Source organism: Ceratotherium simum, chromosome 18 (genome assembly GCF_057802395.1).
Source record: "Ceratotherium simum simum isolate JZ-2026a chromosome 18, ASM5780239v1, whole genome shotgun sequence".
NCBI classification, from domain to species: domain Eukaryota; kingdom Metazoa; phylum Chordata; class Mammalia; order Perissodactyla; family Rhinocerotidae; genus Ceratotherium; species Ceratotherium simum.
The window spans coordinates 56,292,119-56,313,020 of NC_141917.1; the positions used below are offsets into that span (position 1 = coordinate 56,292,119).

The 20,902-nt window shown below is 53.7% G+C and overlaps 1 protein-coding gene across 2 annotated transcripts in view; it reads right to left on the reverse strand.

Annotated features, from left to right (window-relative positions):
- Positions 1-20,902, reverse strand: part of UPF1 (UPF1 RNA helicase and ATPase) — a 34,822-nt gene that overhangs the window by 5,573 nt on the left and 8,347 nt on the right. Inside the window, exons 2-19 of one of the 2 annotated variants that reach the window (XM_004422936.3) lie at positions 17,522-17,664; positions 15,883-15,972; positions 13,383-13,550; positions 12,779-12,959; positions 11,320-11,481; positions 10,580-10,664; positions 10,298-10,396; positions 8,992-9,100; positions 8,667-8,826; positions 8,446-8,564; positions 7,784-7,948; positions 7,549-7,663; positions 6,758-6,901; positions 6,158-6,371; positions 2,343-2,460; positions 1,805-1,961; positions 1,457-1,599; positions 141-315 (exon numbers count right to left, since the gene is read on the reverse strand). In XM_004422936.3, the coding sequence (XP_004422993.1) occupies positions 141-315; positions 1,457-1,599; positions 1,805-1,961; positions 2,343-2,460; positions 6,158-6,371; positions 6,758-6,901; positions 7,549-7,663; positions 7,784-7,948; positions 8,446-8,564; positions 8,667-8,826; positions 8,992-9,100; positions 10,298-10,396; positions 10,580-10,664; positions 11,320-11,481; positions 12,779-12,959; positions 13,383-13,550; positions 15,883-15,972; positions 17,522-17,664 (2,547 nt within the window). Of the gene's footprint in view, positions 1-140; positions 316-1,456; positions 1,600-1,804; positions 1,962-2,342; positions 2,461-6,157; positions 6,372-6,757; positions 6,902-7,548; positions 7,664-7,783; positions 7,949-8,445; positions 8,565-8,666; positions 8,827-8,991; positions 9,101-10,297; positions 10,397-10,546; positions 10,665-11,319; positions 11,482-12,778; positions 12,960-13,382; positions 13,551-15,882; positions 15,973-17,521; positions 17,665-20,902 lie in introns of both variants that reach the window. The other variant, XM_014781712.2, reaches the window with a different exon arrangement.

Genomic DNA, 20,902 nt, shown 5'->3' on the forward strand with positions numbered 1-20,902 from the left:
GAGGGATCACGGGCTGCTGACTAGGGTCAGAGCATCTTATATGAGGTGAGACGCGAGAACTTCCCCCTCCAACTTATTCTGGCTCAGGTCAGGACCACGAGGCAGGCCCTGCATCCCCCGCCCGCCCTCCTGGCGCTCACCGGGTTGATGGTGTTGACCAGCTTCCTGGGCTTGCTGAACTGCATGAGGCTCTCCCGCAGGTTGTTCAGGGGCCCCTCCACCAGCACCTTCTGCTCCTTGTAGTAGTTCAGCAGGTGGTTCCAGAGCGGCTGCTTGGACAGGGCCTTCGGGTTGCCCACAATAATGACCCCGTATCTACAAGATGCAGGCACAAAGAGTGCAGTGCTTAGGTCCACGTGGTGAGCAGAGAGAGCACCAAGTGGAACAGTCTGGGGCAAGGTAGAACCAACTCAAAACCCAAATCCCAACATCAGGAGCCAAGCCCGGGTAGCTCTCCTGGCACGCCCCCCACCCACCTCCTCACCACGCAGGAGCCTGGGAGGTCACTAGCCCATACACCAGGCCAGCCCCGGGCCACTCTCGACCTCCCTGCCCAGACGCCTGTGACAGCGCCCACCATGAGTGCTGGGGATGGGCGGGCACACTGCTGGCCACGGTGACCGCCCTGGAGCCCACCATACAGCTGCTGACACTGCACTCAGGTCTATTTGGGGGCGGATTTATGAGTAGCCCAGACATCAGAACGGCTCAGAGACGAGTGTCCTTGTTTGCAGCCATGGGTACCAGGTCATCAGCCGCCTCACAGACCCTCATGGGCCAGGGTACATAACTTGATGCCCAAACCTCGGCCTGGCTTCCAGTGGATGCTCACCTTCACCCACCTGTGGCGGGGACCCCCCAACCCCACTGCCGGCCACCAAACAAGAGGGCACCATTGAAAGGGAGTAACAAACAAAAACCAAAACCAAGGTGCCCTGAGGGAAAGGAACCAGCCTGTGAACATGAGCCCCGCTTCCAGCTGGTAAGGGAGTGGGCATCGTCTGGGGGCCATATGGGGGCCAACCTGTTCTCTGGGTCCCTTCTGCTATTAGTGCTTTTTCAGAAAAGTTACATTCTAGAGCCAGAATAAGCAGACAGGACCAAAATGTCAGACTTGCGGATTAAACAACCAGACGGGACACACACCCTGCCGCCGCTGGGTTTGCCTTTCCCGCGAGACCAAGGCCATAGAAAACCACACGGAAACAAAGATGACTCTCAGGTGAGACATTTTTTCTAAATTGCTGCTGGGAGCTCTCTGACCTCTGACACCGGCAAAGGGCCCTCCCTACTGAGCTGCCAGCCCCAGGTGTGGCTAGGACAGGAGGATTAGTAACCAGGAGAACCACGCAGCAAGGGGCCTCTTGGGCCGGCCCTCCCAGGCCCAGACTCCAAGGGAAAAGTCTCTCGGAAGGACTCCCCAGCAGAGGGCCCAGCAGGACTCAGCCCTCCATACCGCGCTCTGGTCAGGGCCACATTAAGCCGTCTGGGGTCGTTTAAAAACCCAATGCCTTGGTGTTCATTGGCCCGCACGCAGGAGAGGATGATGAAGTCCTTCTCACGCCCCTGGAATGCGTCCACGCTGGCAATCTCCACCTCCTGCAAGGGGCACACGGTCACGGTCAGCCAGGAGGCTGCCTCCAAGGAGCCCCGACTGCAGGAATCGTTTCAAGATGCACCATCAAATCCCACCAACGAGCCTGGGACCTGAAGCCACAGAGCCCCAGGCTGTTCCCTGTGCCTCCACTGCAAGGAGGTCTAGGTCGGCGCCTACGGTGGCCCCGCGGATAGCCCGAGCACGCACCTGGTAGAGCTTGGTGTGCAGGGAGCCGCTGAACTGCATGTACTGCACCAGGTAGGAGCGCTGGCCCTCGTAGGGCGTGATGATGCCGATCTGGTCTGGTTTGGCACCAGCCTTCAGCAACTTCGTGGTGATCTTCTCCACGTTTGCGGCTTCCGTCCTAAGAAAGCCAGGCTTTCAGTGCCGGGGCTCCGCCTGTGGGCTCCTGATGCCCGAGGCCGGAGGCTGAGGGAGGCGTGGGGCAGCTCTGCCTCCAGCGCAGCCCAGTGAAGGCCCTGCCCAGTGCCCGATCCTCGACTGACAGAGTCACAAGAGGCAGAAAAGGCCCACACATGGCCTTAGAAAGGACCTGCTCAACAAGAGAACACGTACTGAAAAGATGAAGTGGAAACACTCGGTTGGTTTAGGTGTCTGAACAGAAGGGGGAGGAGGAAGGCAAGGAAAAGTTTCAGCACTAGGTTAAAAGACACCCAACAGGTCAGTGGCCACTCACCAAGCTGCCTGTGAAGCCAGCAGACACGCCGGGCAAGTCCCTGCTCACCTGTTCAGGTAGGAGGTACCCGAGCTGGCGATCTCCTCCTGGCCCTGGGTCACGTAGAAGAACATCGGCTTATCGGGTTGGGGCCACTGGAAGTCAAACCCCTTCTTCACACGGTCCGCTGTTGTTGGGGACAGAGAAGAGGCCACAGTTCAGTCAAAGAAGAGGCGGCCAGTCTCGACTGAGCTGAGACAGAGCAGCGCCGAGGCTGCGCCTCAACGGCAGAGGCCAGGTGGCAGAGCAGGCCAACGGCAGGCTCCAGGCAAGAGACCCAGGTCTGTGGGGCCCCAGAGAGGCCACCCGAGCGAGTCCCCTGCCCAAAACACCTAAGACTGAGTGAGGCGTGCACACTCAGCACCGTGTCTGACACAGAGCCGGCTCACTCACTGAACGGATCTTTCAGTGCTTTCTGTGGCCTGTTTAAGAAATCTTTGCCTGCCCCAGGGTCACGAAACTATTCTCCTTTTCCTTCTAGAAGCTTTACTGCTGTAAGTTCAAGAACCCATAAGCCCCTCCAACTGATTCTTGTGGGTGACTGCTGAGCCGACCCCGCCCTGACACAGAGCAGGGCCTGAGGTCGGCGGGTGTGCCTCTGGACTCTATCCTGGGCACCGTGTCACAGTGTCTCAGCAACTGCAGCTTTGCCTACAGTAAGTCGTGATGCCTCCGAGTGTGAGCTGCCACCTTCTTCAGGCCCTTCCTGTTCGCGGTCCTGTGCATAACTTAAAAATCACCTTGTCAACTCATACAACCCGCCCATCCCTTTGGGATTTTGACTGGAACTGCATCTAGTCAACAGGTCAGCATGAGAAAACTGGCTTATAGCACCTCACATGGATGAAGGAAGCCTGACCAGTGAAGGTGCGCTGTATGGTCCCCTTTATGTCAAGCTAAGGCAAGGACTAGCTGGTGAGCTTGGTGCCGTGAGCCCAGCAGCAAATGTTTAACCGTCTGCTGGGGGCAGGGCTGGTCTGCAGCATCTGCCAATTGTTGTGGTATAAACGCCCCTGCCAGAGCTGTGTGAGGCTACTCCGTATCAGTGGGTCTGCGCTGACACCAGCACTGCCCTGAACAGGGGTCGCCTCAGGGCTGAAGGGGGCTTCTGGGAGCTGGTTAGGTTGTGTTTTGGGGTTCAGGTGCTGGTTACATGGGTGTGTTCACTTAGTGAAAACTCACTAAGCTGGATGGTTAAGACTTGGGCGCCTTCACACTTCAATAAAGAATGTTCGGGGCCGGCCCTGTGGCCTAGTGGTTAAGTTCGGTATACTCCACTTTGGCAGCCCAGGTTCAGTTCCCGGGCGTGGACCTACACCACTTGTTGGTAGCCATGCTGTGGTGGTGACCCACATACAAAATAGAGGAAGACTGGCACAGATGTTAGCTCAGGGTGAATCTTCCTCAGCAAAAAAAAAAAAAAAAAAAAAAGAATGTTTACAGACATACTTATCAGGTGCTGACTAGGTGCTGGGCACTGAGGACACAGCAGTGAACCACCACCACTGGGCCCTGCCTTACGGAGCCGATGCCATGGAGGACAGTGGAGCAGGGCTGGTGAAGGCGTGAATCAGTGCTGAGCAGTGGCTTCCCCAACTAGTGTCCACAGCATCACAGAACCACCAACAAACTCCTTGTGGCCTGGCCTCTGCTAGCCCCATCACCCCAGGGACCAGCAGAGTCTAAGTGTCATGGTGATGGTAACAGTGGCAGCAGCCCCTAGGACCGCACCATGTAGCGGCTGCAGGGCCCTGGATGGGCACGCCCTCAGCCTCAGTCTCATCTATAAAGTGGGCTAAACAAGGCTGGCATGGCTGCTGTTGGCATCAATGAGACAGGAAGTCAGCAGTTCTCAAACGCTTGTCTCAGGACCCCTTTATGCTCTGAAAAGTTGGCAAGTCCAAACAGCTACTGTTTCTGTGGATTACATCTACTGATACTGACTGTAATTTAAGGCCTAGAAACTTAAAATATTAATTCATGTAATTATTAACTTACAATTTTTTTTGTGTGTGAGGAAGATGGGCCCTGAGCTAACATCAGCCAATCCTCTTTTTGCTGAGGAAGACTGGCCCTGTGCTAACATCCACGCCCAGCTTCCCCTACTTTATATGGGACGCCGCCACAGCACGGCTTGACAATCGGTGTGTCGGTGTGCGCCCGGGATCCGAACCAGCGAACCCCAGGCCGCTGCAGCGGAGCATGCGCACTTAACTGCTTGCGCCACCGGGTTGGCACCAACTTACGAATATTTTTTAATGAAAACTGTATTTTCCATTAAAATACATATTTAGCAAATTTTTGCAACTCACTTCACTCTCTGGCTTCTGCACTCTCTGCTTCTGCACGCAGTCCCCCAAGAGCTCCCTCAGTAGCCTCACAGACACATGGAGTTAGAAAAGCGAAGAGTGTTCTGTCACCTTTCTCACAACTGTGAAATTCTGCCCAATTCTACACCAAAGCTGGACAGGAGGTCTCCCTGCAGGTCAGTGACGATGGCCGCTCTACTCTGCCCTGCGCCTGCAGGGCCTTGGACCCCGAGTGACTTGGTAGCACCCTCACCGGCCGTTGGAATGGGAAGTGTCCCCAAGTCAAGCAGAGCTTCCAAAGGCTGACACACCTCACAGACATCTGTTACCACCATGGATCTCATCAGAAAAGCCGCTCAGCATTAGGAACACTTAGTCAGCTCATATTAGGGGACATAAGTTTTCCAAAATTCTAATTTTTGTTTGAATCCTCATCACAGGTGAAAAATACTGTCAGTTGTTGTCCTTGAAGCCACAGGCTTGCTTCGATCATCTTTGGAAAACGCCTGCCAAACACCCCAGTCTGAATGACTGCAGTATGTCCACGAGTCCTTCCTTCAAGCACCTGCCAAGTGTCTTAGAACTATCTCGGCACACACAGCATCACAGGACGTGCACTCAAGGGTTTAATAAAATGAATACTCTTCACTTCTGCATCTGGGTGGTGCTTGCCTCAAGCATGTGGCGGTGACAACACATGGCATTTTGCAGCACCTTCCCGACTCGCGCCAAGGCACCAGCCAGCCCCCCAGGGTTGCTTCTGCACCATTGGCGCACATGTCAGCACAGTGAACGGGCACACAATGACTCAGGGTTACTATGAAAGTAACTCTAGGGGGCCGGCCCCGTGGCTTAGCGGTTAAGTGCGCGTGCTCCGCTACTGGCGGCCCGGGTTCGGATCCCGGGCGCGCACCGACACGCTGCTTGTCCCGCCATGCTGAGGCCGCGTCCCACATACAGCAACTACAAGGATGTGCAGCTATGACATACAACTATCTACTGGGGCTTTGGGGAGAAAAAGGGAAAAAAAAGGAGGGGGATTGGTGATAGATGTTAGCTCAGGGCCGGTCTTCCTCCGCAAAAAAAGGAGGACTGGCGTGGATGTTAGCTCAGGGCTGATCTTCCTCATACACGCACACAAAAAAACTAACTCTGACCTCGGTCTTGCAGACCCAGGGCCCAGGCTTTGAGAAATACAGAGAAAGGAGGGACTGGGAGGGGCGCTTGGCTCTGCTGCCTCCTTTCTATGTGCCATGTGTGCTGAGCCCCTGGGGTGAATTCTTGTGTATGAACTCTGAATTTTAGGAGGATGTGGGCTGCTCCTCGCCCACAACCCAAGGACGTCCCACATTCCAGAGTGGACATCTGTCCCACTGACCACAGTACCTCTCTGAGGTGCCCCCCGACCACTGAAATAAGTGGTCACTACATGACGCCACTTAGGAAGGCAGTGACAGTGGATTTCGTCTCCCAGGCCGTGCTCCCTCCAGGCACCCCCTCTGGCCCTAGCGTTACCTGCAGTGACACCATTCTGAAGAGAGCCCTCATAGAAGATGTTGGATGGGAAGGCGCTGAGCGCAGGGTGCATCCGATACTGGACCTGGAGGCGGATGGGACGGATGCCCAGCACCACCAAGCGCTCGAAGAGCGACTGGGACAGCCCGGCCTTGGCCGCCTTCTTGCACATCACGACAGGGCCCAGCTGGCAGTGGTCGCCCACAAGGATCAGCTGCGGCAAGAGGCCCACACAGGTGAGAAGCTCAAGCACCAAACAGCCTAGACATCCACTCGCAGGGACTAAGGGGCCCTTCATCCATATAATCACCCAGCCACGTGAATCCAAGAGTAAGACACTGACCAGGTATGGGAAAATCGCCCACCACACACACCAAACACAGACTCGCACTCACGAGCCACATGGAGAGGCACTCCGTGCAGCGCCCACCCTTCAGAGACCCCCTCAAAGGGCTGGCTGTGCATCCCGCTATGCTCTGCCAGGGTGTCACACAGCATTATGGGACATTTTAAAAAACGAACTTCCAGATTAAGAATTAGAACAGAAAAGAACACAGACTAGGTTTCAAATGAGACTACAGCAGATGCAACATGGCCCACCTGCTTGGCTCCAAGGACCACAGGGACCATGCACTCCGGTTCAGTGGCCTGGGTGCTTTCGTCGATTAAAATGGAACGGAACTGCATCTTGGCGAGCCTTGGGTCACCTGCACCCACACACGTGCAGCAGATGACATCCGCGTTCTGGGGAAGAGAGTGTACGAGGTGTCACGGCCCCTACAGGTGGACGTTACCAGGCCCCAGAGGGCAGGTGGGACAGGACGCAGACACCATTCTGATCCACACTTTCCCCAGCAACTGTGGAAACAAGCTGTCCCTCCCTGACAACATCTATGTCCAGGCTGTGGTGACACTAACTTTTGAGATCCTAAGTGGCTGTGCTTCATTGGAGAAAACCTCTCAGCACAGAATCGGTTCGGTGCCTCGAGCCAGCCTCCGAGGGGCAGTGCTGAGCTGGGGAGACCCATACCCGGGCTGAGATCCACTTCTGGTTGGTTGGTTGGTTATGAAAGAGCAGGAGGGAGCATTCCAGACGCAACCTGGGCATGTGGACCAGGTATCCCAGCTCCCAGCAGCAGGGAGGCTGGCAGGGAGGTGAAACTACCTCCAAAATCATGTGTTTCAGGTAGCCAAGTATCTCTAATTTCTTCACCAAGGAGAAGACAAACAAAGGAGGCATCAAAGTTCTCTTCTCAAAAGTGGAACAACAAGCTAACTAAAGGGGCCATCATACGCTTAATATATCTAAACAGGTCCTCCGGCCAAAATGAACACACCAAAGCCCCAAGGCCCCAGGCCTGTTTCCTGGCGCACGCCAGGTAGGAGCTCACCATGAGCAGCTCCCTCTCAGCAGTGCGCTTCAGGGCCCGGTAGCGCTTCTCGTCCGCAGACGACAGCTCCCCAGTCTCGTCCTTCAGCTGCTGCAGCTTCTGCAGCTCCGGCATGCTGGAAGCACAGGGGCACGTCAGTGAGCACGGGAGGGTGCGCCACCAGGGCCCCGCACAGCGCCATGACTGAACAACTGACTTACAGGGACAGTCTGGAGGCCAATTACCCGACACCCACCTATCCATGTTCCTGATCTGGTTATGCAGGGCCAGGAACGACACCGGGGAGTCGATGGCCTCGCGGCTCTTGGCACAGAGCCGCACGACTTTCAGTCCGGTCTGGTGGATCTTCTCGGTCAGCTGATCCACGGCTATGTTACTCGGAGCACAGACAAGCACAGGCCTTCAACACAACATAAGTGCACACCTCAGTGCTCGCCAGAGGAAGTTCAGGAAATGCTAATTAGCCAAGGCTATTGCTTTGAATCACAGGCAGTGGAGCCAGTGTGCCATCTAAGACTAAAGCCAGGAATGACACAATGCTGAAGGAGCTAAAACCCAGCCGGGCTGGAGCTTCCTGTCCCACGCCCAGTTTTCACTCCACTCACGCAAAGCACTGCTAGTTGACTGAGTCCCGTGTCCTCAGCCTCCTGTGTGCACCGTGAAGATGTCCTAAGCTCCGGGATGTGCCCAGGCACAGCACAACCCACAATGCACCAGCCCACTGCTGCCTTTACCAGAGCTGCAGGCTTGCTTGTTACAAGCAACCACAAAGGCCAGATTTAAGACAAATACTGTACAACGCAGCATGCCAGGTAACCAAGCCCCAAAGACACCGGCATGCCCGTAGCCCGGCAGACAGGGCTCCTCTCTCACCACCTGGGCACTGCTGAGCCCTACCCGTTGCCTTGTCGGGCCAGATGATAGACGATGGTGGCTGAGGTCACGGTCTTCCCCGTGCCCGGTGGTCCCTGGATCAGGCTCAGTGGTCTCTGCAGCACAGTCTTCACGGCGTAAACCTTCAGGTACAAGTGGCCGTTAAGGGTGCAGACGCCCCGGGGGGCTGCCCACCCAGTGGGCTCTGCGGCCCAGGCCCCTTCAGCCCCTGGACGGGCAAGAACCTGCGAGTGGTTGAGGTCAGGTAGCCCCTGTGCCGTGAAGCGCTTCGGCAACTGGCACTTGATGATCACGTCCTCCACCTCGTGGCCAAGCAGTTTGTGGTAGATGTAGCCTGACACGGACGTCTCGTCCACGGCAAAGGTTTTCAACGCACTCTGCATCCTACAAGGAAAGCTCCAGGTCAGTAACAAGCACCACTGTGGAGCAACAGTGAAGACCTGCTCCTGTGACGTAGAGAATCATCTAGAAGGTAGGGGCAGTGGCCACGCCAATAGCAGGTGACTACAGAGCAGATGCAGCAGTGCCTCTGGGGGAAGGCAGACATACCTATCGAATGAGGTTGACTTCCACACGAAATCCACCTGGAAGTTATGAGTCACCTCCACAGGTGCGCCCACACTGCTCCGAAGCTCAATGGCGATCTCATCACCATAATCTGTGTCCGAGTTAAGTGTCATTCTTATCAAAAGCCAGGCTTACCTTTCTGAGGCACCCTCATTTGCTTACTTAGGAGAGACCCCTCTTCTGTGCCAAAAGCTAAAAGCGCAGCCAGTGAGGCCTGCGCTCGCCTGCGATTCTGCCCATGGTGCCCAGCCCCACTGCAGTCAGCCCCCGCACTCTCCCTGTGAGCCCTGGGGCATCACCCAGTGCCCGGAACGAAGCGGCCACGTCCAAGGCCTGGGTTCTGACTGTGAGCTTCTGCAGAGCCCTTGGATGCAGAGCTGGGAGCACTCTGGCCACAGGCAAAGCAGCTCTTCTATCAGTTTATACAAAGGAGTGCTCTCAGAGAAAACTCAAGAGGGCTCAGGGCCTGACACAAACACGACTCAAAGGGGCCACCCCGGCCCGGTACATCCTCAGGCTGCGGCCATGAATGACAACCTTTCCTCCACTTGTGCCCCAAAACTGGTCTCCGAGGGGACCCACAGGCAAGTCTCCTGTGCTCAGGTCGAGCTCAACAGAGGGCTGGGCAGAGGGTGGCTGTGGGGTCAGGCACCAGCACCATTAGCCGACCATGAGGAGAAGGCTGAGGTCAACCTGCCAGTGTCGAGGCGCCTTCTGGCTCTAGGCCCTTCTCCCAGGAAGTCTCTTCCATGGTGCGCCCCCACCCCACTGCATCCAACAGTGTCTGTGCCACGTGAATGCTATGAGTCCAGCCACCCTGGCCAGCACATTGGACCACCCAAGGTCACAGCATGCCTGCGCTCCAAGTACCTAGACACAAACCCCAGACTTCTCAACCCCTGTGCCTATGCATCAGCTTCCAGGTGAGGGTCTCCAGAGCCAAACTAACCTGGGAGAGTCAGACCTAGGAGCCGGTGGGGGGGGGTGGGGGTGGGGGGGGTGGGAAGTGCTCCTTGAGATCAGCAGCTACTTCCGATCACAGACGCTCCAGGTCACCCTCGTCAATGCACCACTGGGCAGAGAGGAAGTAACCATACAACCACCTTTCCCAGCCAAGGTTTAAGTCCTGGAATTTTCTTAAGAACAGTGAAGGGTCATGCCAACCAGCCCCTGCATCCAGCTGAGAAGCTGGCACAGCCACGCCCACTAACCCACGGCCTTCCTGCCTCGGGTGTCCCCAACCAGGCTCTCCCCCAGGCTGGCCAGCCCTTCTTGACACAAAGGATACTATCAGGGACCTTGATGACATGGCCGATCCCCTTCCACAGGGGCGCCAGGTCCCCTTTGTACCGCAGGCATATCTCATCCCCCTGCATGAGCCGCATGTCTTACAGGGAAAAGACAGCGAGAAAGTCAGCATTTTCAACACGTGCCAAGACTGCCACCATGAAGATTCAAATTAAGGGACACTTTACAAGGGTGAAACTAGGAATTTTATGCTACTTATAGTCACAAATATTTTAAAACTTAAAATCACCTCTTAACCAAATTATGACTAAATCCTCATTACCAGAGTCAGTCTTGGGCAAAGTGAAGTAGGCGATTCTCTTCTTGTTAAGGCCCAGGTCCCACCTGACCGTGATGTTATCTTGAGTCTGAGCACATGAAAAATAAGAGCCCTGTTAGCCTATAACACAGACACGGCCTGGACTCCTCGTGTCTGGGTATCCACAGGTGCACGCCCTATGGGCAACCTCATCAGCCGTGATGTTGGGGTGCAGCAAGTAGCACCCCACAGCCTGAAACACCAACAAGAGCATATCTGGGAGAGAAGCCATTACGACCCCCAGAACCCTCACAAGACGACCAAGAGACCCACACGCCGTCTGCTGTCAGAGGTCCATGGAGGAAGAGAAGGAAGCCAAAGGCTGAGGACACAGCCCACGGGCCTCGGTACTCCTGCTTCCTAGACACGCTCTTCATGGGACTGGCATGAGGAGCGCCCTTGGCATGTCGTGGGCTCCTCCGGTATGACTCTCGTGGCTGTGGGTGACGGCTGGCAATGCGACTGTGAGGAATTTTTGTTGGAATTAAAAATCAGAAATCACTGAGGCCGCTGTTCTGCTCTGAGTGATGGGCTGTCTGCCCAGAGGTGGCTCCTTTGCCTGCTGTCAATCCGAGGGTCCTTCTCTCTGGGCACTGCACCTCGGCCCACGGCAGCATCCGCAGCCTGAAGAGAAAACTGCCCTCCCCAGACCTTGGGAGAGACACTTTGTTAAAACGACCAAAACCCCCCTGCACACACATCACCTGGGACTCTTTTAGTTTCTTGTCATAGTCGGCCTCCAGCTTGACCAGGGGGCCAAAAATGTTCTGATATTGGTAGGCATCCTCGTACCGGAGGAGGACGTGCTGCGGCTCCTCGTCCACCCCTGGCTTCTCCAGGTCCTCCAAGGTGGCAGAAGGATTTTCCTAGAGGACAAGAACCGGCACCTTGTCCCTGTTCTCACCTACATTCGACATGAACTCTATGTGAGCTCACCAGTCACCAGAGGGACAGGGTACACCCATCACTTCTCAGAACAAGCCAACGTTGGGCTGATGCAGAGAAGGGCACCCAGGGGCCCGGGGTGTCCACCCTGTAAGGAGAGCCCTTGTATGGGGACGTCCACGCAGCACAAGGAGCTGGACACTGCCCTGGCCCATGCTCATGCCTCAGCCGCTGCTCCTAACCCTCCCGCCCAGGGTTACACCAACAGGGTAAATCTTGGTGAAAATACCCCAGGTACACAGCCTGACACACCTCCTACCATCAGATAGCTGCATTCTCCACCAAATGCCCAGCCCTGAACTGGGAGAGAGAACACCTCTTCCAGGCTGCCAGAAAGACGACTGGTTTCTCTGGCTCTGTAAACAGCGGGGGGCCCACCTCCCCGTTTCCTCCTGACCCTACGCTGTGGTGACAGGAGTGACACCCTTTTCCCTGACAGGGACAGAATGGTATGTGGCTGTTTGGATAGAAACAGAGACAGCGAAATAACTGTGGCAACCTGGAAACTGAAGTGGAAAGGTACCTGGCTAGACGATGCTTGAGAAATACTGACTTGCACTCAAAGTGAAAATAAATTCACATTTAAGATTTCTGATTATATGGGTGTCTAACTAAAATTTCTAGCCTCCTTATTAAAACTTCATCATAAAATCTAAGCAGCCAGAACCAGAGGAGGGCTTCCATGCAAAACTGGGTCTGCCGGGCAGGGCAGGAACCCCACTACCCAAGCGGGAAGCCCCACTCCCCTTCACTCGTCAGGCTGTTCTGGGGCCCCGTCTCTGACCTTTGAGACCCCGACCCCTTTCCCACTGAACACTTGCCTCCTGCCTGGTGTCGCCCTGGCTCAGACATGTCACAGGCCTGATGAGGTTTCAAAGTGCCCTTACAGTCCTGTCTGTCCACTCAGGCCCAGGCTCCTCCTGACATGTCCACCCACAGCTGCCCACAGCCTGTTCCCACCCTCCTCCTTCCCACCACCCACCCTCACCCTCGACAAGGGAAAAACTCCGACGACTGGAGCTTTCCTTTCCTGAAGGCCCAGCGGGAGCTGTCCGCGCGCCCTCACTCCCAGCGAGGGGCCACTCCAGGTAGAAGCTGCAATGTCCCTCCAGCATCTCGTTTCTGAAGACACTCCCCTCAGCTCCTCTCCCTCCCAGTGGAGCCGAGCTGAGGCGGAAGCTGGGGCTGTGCGGATTTGCATTCTCAGCAGGCCCTCACCTTCCACAGCTCCTCCAGCTTGTTGATCTGCTGGGCGGTGATCTGCCGAGCCCGCAGCTGCTCCTGCTCAGAAGGGATCTTGACCAGCCAGGACAGGAAGCAGCGGTCCTGGATCAGCGGCTGCCACTGTGAGCTGTCCCAGTTGATGTCCTTGAGGCTGCTCTGGCTGGCGCAGGGCTGCCTGCAGACGCCCCGAGGGCGGGGAGATCCCAGGTGAGGATGACCCCCACCCCCCAAAGCTTAACCCTTCACCCCAAGTGACATTCCCTACATTTCATTATGTGATCATACTACCTTTGTTCATCATACTACTAGTACTACTACTACTCATACTAAGTTGTTAGTAACAAACTGCATCTCCCCACACACTTGAGGTCTAAACCCTTAATTAAAACTCAGAACAGACTTGGTATTTACAGAATTGTTTTTATGATTTAACCAGAACACCCCAAAAGAGTCCCTCGACATTCCTGGCTCTCTAAACAAGCCCCCGAACGTCCTCACACCGTGCCAGGCGGCAGCAAGCACTTTCAAGCATTTTGAAGCTCCACTGAGTCAGCGGCCAGGCAGAGAGGCAGCCCCGCGAACTGGGTCCCGGCCTCACCTGCACAGCAGCACCACCACCGAGTCGGCCTTGGCGGGGATGAAGCCGAGGAGGAAGACATTGCGGCAGCCGCAGTTGTAACACTCCAGGACCGTCTCCCCCAGGGGCCCGTCCTTGTGCAGAGTCACCTCTTTGCACTTTGCCCTCACTAGGTGATTTACAATGTGGCTGAAACCAGGAAATGATAAATAGTTAACACCCCAAGTTTGGCTTTTCACCACTTCCAATTTTTGAGCCCCGTTAAAAGTTCCGGTACCGTTCACGGTCCATTAGCAGGGGCGGTCACACCTCATCCATCTGGCATCCCAGGGGTCCCCTCCGCCCCTGAACTGGCTCCCCACCGAGTGCAAAAATCAATCCAACTTGAACCATTTCTAAGGAAAACTTTCCTAACACGTTTCGCATACTTCCTGATTCTTTTTTTTCAGTTCCTGCTTTCTTAAATCCAACAAATCAGGCCTAACGGAATCAGTCCCTAGGGCCGAGGCTGCCATCCCGGGGAGGCAGGAGGCTCGCCCCCTTCCACTGCTCCTCTCTGCTTGTGGCTTCTCTGCTGCTTCTTTCCAAGTCACTTCTCATGGTCCCTGTGCCTGCTTCCAGGAGCAGCAGCCCCTCCTAAGCTCCCGCAGGCCAGGAAACTTGATAACCAATCATATTAGAAACCTGAGGACAGTAAAAAATACCGAGTAGGGGGGCCCAGGGCTACTCTCGGGAAGCAGAGGGCCAGTTCTGAACCGCCTGAAACCCCTGCTGCCTCGGCTCTTTCCTTGAGGTCAAGTGGCCAGGACCCTGCCACCCTTCCTGTTTCTGAGACACAGCTCACCTAAACCAGGGCCTTGTCGATCCCCTTGGCTGCTAAACTCTGCCTGACGCCCACCAGCCATGCTGGGCATGGGTCTCAGCTAACAAGGCTCCCCGCTACACCACCCTGGCTTATCTGCAGCCTTGCTGCAGGTGTGCCACACCTGAGCATGCCCACTGGGCCTCCAGCCTGCCTTGCTGCCGCCCACTCTCCACCTCAGGAAACCCCTCCTGTCGAAAGCCTGGGCTCAGATGCCAACATCCTAATCCTCTCTGGCCCCACAAAGCCCTTTGAATTCTCTAACCAACCATCACTGCTCTTGGCACCCACAAAGTCCCCTACTCCTCGTCCAGAGCCACCACCACCGGGCATTTTCCCAGAATCAGCAATTTCCTCTTGTCTTTTCTGCACCCACCTCACCCTAGTACACTGGAAGCTCGCTGAAGGGCAGGGGCTGCCCCATCTTCACAACCGGGCCTTGCACAGCCATGCAGAGCTGGGTGACCGAGTCTGTTTTCTCTTAGAGGCCCTTGGCTCAATTCCCTGATCTTGGCTCTGCTGACCAGAAACTGGGGTTGCCAGCTAAGACAAGGTTTATTTAATTGCTTTTCCTGCAGGAGAGGAACTAATGTAAACATAGTAACACTTAAATTACCCAGAACATTCTGAAAATGGGACAGGAGTCTCTTTTGGTTATTGTGAAGATGCTTTTCCTTTAAAGTCTTTTAAAAACATCAGCCCCGTTTCTTGCCTTGCTCAGAAGCCCACAATTCGCATCGCCAACTCCAAAACAACACAAGATCTGACCACTCTGTGTCCTCAGGCGGCACAAGATGGTGAGGCCTAGCCCTCAGCTGCTGAAGGCACAGGAAGGGTGGGGGCTCTGTGCACCTAAACCTGCCTACCGACTCTTGTCACTTTCTCTCTCCAAAACACGAACCTCAGGGGAAGATGCCGCTTTCTTGCTGGCAATGTGGAGCCCTGTCCCACCAAGACTCTGCTCTGCATCTCTGTGGTAGAAGAGCGAGTCATCACACATCACAGCAGCCCTGGAAGAGCTGCCAGGACAAGACCCTGCACTGGCGGTGGGGGCCGAGGAGCCCCACCACTTGAGCTAGACAAACGGACTCTCCCCTGGAATCCAAGCACCAGCACGACGCTGGGCTCACCACAAACACAAAACAAGGGACCTAGTCACAGCTGCTGCTGATCAACAGCAGGAAGGGAAGCCCAGGGCTGACGGTCAAGTGAACTTAATTTAATCCGATGATTCAGGACCTGGCCCATACTAGCCTCAGGACCGCTCCGATGAGCTAAGGCCAGAGGGAGTCTTCTCAGGAAGCGGTTCCCATGGATGCCCATTACTGTCTTGGGAACATCCTCCCCAGGCACCCAGTAATAAAGATGAATGGGCGTGCCAGGAGCTCATCTTGCAGAAAAACATAAATAAAAACTGGAAACGAGAATTAAGCCAACCCTACTTGCATAATAAAAAGAACCACAGAATAAATCAAGGGTAAATACATTAAGGCATTCACACACCACCATCTGTTTCAAGTTAAACCAGTCACAGAGGAGGGAAAAACCAGGTTTGTTAGCATGATTTTATATTGTGCTTCGCTTCAACATTTCCATAATTTACACAAAAATCTGAGCACAGCACTTGATTAAAGACACATGCGTGATTTGGTTATCTACCTGCCAGAAGTATTTCCACGTCCGTTACAGAACCACTTCTTGCTGGTATTACAGTAAACCACGCAAGCAGGATCGTGTATTCCGCAGTAACTAGAAAAGTCAAAGCATCAACAGTTAAAGCTGGAAGGTCACTCTCTGGTTTTAATTTGGCAGGATGTAAAATTCTTTCCTCTTACAACATTTTTAAGTTTTTCATTAAACACATACTCAAACCCAACGATCTCACTAACAAAATCCAATCAGTTCACTGCAGAGGCTTCCTAACCATGCAAACGTGGGGAGGGGTGAGGGGCGATGTGGAGGCTCCTTGGAGACACCCCAGGCAGCAGCAAAAACCCTGCAGGGGGAACGACGACAAGAGCCGTGCAACGTGCCAGGTGAGCGAGACACCCCCAGGGTGACCCAGTCTCTTCCCTTGGCTTTCAGTTTTCAGGAACTGTGACTTATAAGCAGGGGAATCGGCATCCCTAGCTCTCGGCACAGGAAGGGAAGCTGTGACCACGCTGTGTTTCACACTCCAGCAGAGGGTGCCGTGCTCCCAGGATCGCCCAGCTCAGACCCAGCAGTGGAGGGTCCGGGATGCAGACTGAGCTCAGCTCACAAGCACCTAGGGGGAGCCCCCAGCCTTGTTTTTCTGAAAATTCACACATCAAAAAGAAAAACACTGGCTCTCCAGAGTTCCACATACGTATGAAGCCAAGACTCAGTCTCAAACCACAATGTGCTTCAGCCAAGAACCTTCCCCTCAACCCCCACACCACAGGGACTCGCCCCACCCTCCTCCACGGGGAGGGGGAGGAGTGTGCAGACTTGAACCACCTGCAGCTCCACAAGGACCACGTCATGGGCAACTGTGTCTGTAACAGGAACACTGACACATCACTAATACTCCATAAAAACGTTTGTGAATTAGTGAACAAAGAGTCAACATAAAGTAAAAAGTCTGCCCACAGAGCAGGGCAGAGAGCCGCATTGTCCCAGGGTGGGGCAGACCTTGGAGGGCAGCATGCCTGAGGGCTAGGCCCAAAGCTGCCCTGACTGGCCAGGGGCCCTGAGCAAGATCACTTCACCTCTTTTGGTCTCAATTTCCCCATATGTGTGTGTTAACTAAAAAGCTAGAATAAATGTAGATGTGAGGGACGGGTCCTTGCTCTGGATGAGAATTCCAAATTTGGTCAGCATGTAGGTCTATCCACTGATGATTCACTTCCCATTTTTCAGGAACCTTGAATATATCAGGGAGGCAGATATTTTACAAAATCCCACAGTAATCTCTTTGTAGGAGAAACTTCAGCTGCTCTGTTGACCCTATAACCCAAAGGCTCACCCAACACGAGTTCTTTCTAACAAGTGAGTGGGGCAGGGACTGGGGAACCACGCCAGGGCCTGAGGAAGGCAGGGAGAATTCTCCCGCTGGGAGAATTAGGGGTGTCAGAGGGTGCTGATCCCACCCTCCTGCCCAGTAACATGGACTCATGTGTGGACCTGGACCTGAGCAACCTCCTTATTCCCAAGGACAGTGCTACCAAGTGTCACAGTCCACAATCTGAGATGGACCTCCGTAAAGCCAGCAAACTAACGCAGACCATGAACACTCTGGTAGGTGCGTCCCCGCCGCCACCCCACCACAGGCGCTCACCTGCAGGCATGTACGGGGAGATCCTTCGTGTAATACGTATCTTCTTCATCTTCTTCGAAGTTCAACTCAGCCAACAACTGGCTAGTCTTGGCCACACTGTCATCCACAGCCCCATTCTGCAGGATGCCCTCGGGTCCGCCGACCTAGAGCAGAATGGCAGTGTCACCGTCACCATGCAAGGCTGCAGCTTCCAGGCCTCAGCCCGAGCACATGACTCCTCCCAAGATGGGCAGCCAGGGTGACCCTCCCATGAAGCGCTGGCCTGCTCTCCACTTTGAGACAGTTCAGCTTCTGAACTGACTTTTCACTCTCTCCTCCCTCTTCCCTATCAAACCTACCCAGCCAAAAACACAGCACTGGCAGCCTAGGCCATCCACCCTGCCTCTTGCACATCCAGGCCCAATCCTGTCTGGCCACGGAGCCACAACCACAACCAGGACGCTGAGGAAAACGCTTCATCTCCATGACTGAGGGCCACAAGAAGCAAGACGACTTTTTACAAACCAGTTATGGTCCCCCCTGGGGACAGCTGCGCCACATCAGACCAGAGGGCCTGGAACCCCACCACAGTGAATGGTCCTCCCAGAGCCTAAGCACCGAAGGTAAAGGCTGTGACCCCTGGCGACCTGGGAGAGCAGTCCTCTCGTTAGTCAGCAGACCTCCTCCACCGCCAGCCCCCTCTCCAGAAGGCAGCCCTTCTTAATTGTGAATTAGAAATTCAATGGTAGGACAACCCATCATCTTACCAAACGTATTTATTACCTTTTATACGTTACAACCACAACAACAAACAACTAGGCAACTGTAGGTAACTCAGCTGTGAATTTCACAGGCACATCTGCTGAGCTCACATGTCCACTCCTGGGCACACAGACCCAGCTTGCCTGAGGGGGACAGGCATTCCTAATGCCGCCCCCCCAGGAACCTCAGATGGCTGTCAACAGTCCCTGCCATCTTCCCCACACGAGGCTGGCTCAGGCAGTAGGAGCTTTGAGTGGTGATGAAGAACGGGGAGGAGTGACAGGAGCCTCAGGGCTGGTGCCAGGTTTCTCTGTGCTGTAAGACGGGATCAGACACCAGCTGGCACCCTGCCACCTAAGGCTAGGGGACCAAAACCCAGACCCGCACCAAGTGGGGCTCACTCGGGCCACTGCAGCCTGAGCCAGCAGTGCCCACAGGGACCCTCCCTGCCCCTTGCTCCAGCTGTGTCACTTGTATGAGACTATGGACAGCGGTTCTCACGAGGGGGGCATTCCGGAAATCACAAAAGTGCATTTAGGTTGTCACGAAGTCAGGGTCCTGTCGCAGAACACCTGCGTCTGTAATGGTCTCAGCCCAGGTGAGAACCTCATTTCAGTGTCTGCCACCAATTTCATATACTGTTTTCATGAAGGTAACAACTCGGTTAACTGCTAGAAGACTGTGGACTGTGTTTGAAGAAAAAATTTTTTCAAAGAGGAAAATCAAAATCAACTTTTGGACTTTAATGCAAAGAAGATAGTGCTGATAGCATCGCCATAAGCACCTCTTTGTGAATCCCTGATCTGTTTTTAAAAATTGAGGTAGAATATCACAACATAAAATTTACCATCTTAACCATTTCTAAGTGTATAGTTCAGGGGCAGTAGATACATTCACACTGTTGTGCAACCGTCACCACCATCCAACTCTAGAACTTTTTCATCTTCTCAAATTGAAATTGTCCCTATTAAACACTAACTCCCCATCCTCCTCCTCCAGCCCCTGGCACCCACCATTCTAGTTTCTGTCTCTGTGAATTTGAAGACTCCAGGGATCACATACAAGCAGAATTATACAATATTTCTCTTTTTGTGACTGGCTTACTTCACTGAGCATAATGTGCTCATCATTCATCCATGCTGTAGCATGTGTCAGAATTTCCTTCCTTTTTAAGGCTGAATAATATTCCATTCTATGGATGGACCGCATTGTGTTTATCCATTTATCTGTCAATTGCTTCCAACACTTGGGCTGCTTCCACCTTTTGGGTGCTGTGAATAATGCTGCTGTGAACATGGTGTACAAATATCTCTTCAAGTTCCTGCTTTCAATTCTTTTGGGTTTATATCCAGAAGCGGAGTTGCTGGATTATACAGTCATTCTATGTTTAACTTTTTGAGAACTGGCAGACTTGTTTTACAGTGGCTGCGACATTTTATATTCCCACCAGCAGTACACAAGGCTTCCAGTTTCTCCACATCCTTGCCAATATCGTTATAATTTTTCTGGGTTTTGTTTTTTTTTAATTCAGATTCCCCTCCCCCAAAAGCCCCAGTAGATAGCTGTATGTCATAGTTGCACATCCTTTCTAGTTGCTGTATGTGGGACGCGGCCTCAGCGTGGCCAGAGAAGCGGTATGTCGGTGCTCACCTGGGGTCCGAACCCGGGCTGCCAGGAGCGGAGCACGCGCACTTAACCGCTAAGCCACGGGGCTGGCCCTCTGGGTTATTTTTTGAAAACAGCCACTCTAATGGATGTCAGGTGGTATCTCACTGTGGTTTTGATCTGCATTTCCCTGATAGTTAATGATGCTGAACACCTTTTCATGTGCCTGCTGGCCATCTGTATATCTTCGTTGTAGAAGTAAATGTTTATTCAAGTCCTCTACTCATTTTTAATCAGGTTGTTAAATTTTCTGTTGTTGAGTTGTGCTTTAAGATTCTGATAGCTGGTTATCACTTCAAAAAGTCACCTCTCCATTTGGCAACACTTTTCCTGACACATGCAATAGCAATGCTGGTGTGAGGCTGCCAACAGGAGACAGTACTGCCGACTCACGACATCTCGGTGTGACTGTGCCTAGGCATACACGTGACAGTTTTCTCAAAGTGTGTGGTCAGGACACGGCACCTGAATTTTACCTCATGGCAGCGAACGAGGCATATATATCCTGCCGCAGCAGAGGGCTAAGAAGGTGCTCCAGGACGGGATCAGCCTGCAGGCCATCCTCTCGGGCTCAGGAAGGTATTTATGCTTTTTAATGGTTAGATTAAATAACTAATAATATACTCAATTTTGCTTCTTGTTCACAAAGCCTAGAATAATTACTAGCCAGCCCTTTAATAAGAAAACGTTTGCCAACTCCCAGTCTAAAAGAAGTCCTAAAATATCTTATCATTTTGCATAAATTGTTACGTACAAAGAACTATCAAATACAAATTCAAATTGATGATATCTGAATCTTTACTTTCCTGAAACATCAAAATTAGTATGTGGAGTAATACAGAAAACTGCACACCACCAGGTGCCCTCATCCTACTCACTCCTGCCTCATCTGGGCCTCAGAACCCAACACCTCACCTCCCCTCAAAGGGGAGGCATGAACCAGCAGAGGGCTTATGGGGAATGTGTGAGGCCCTG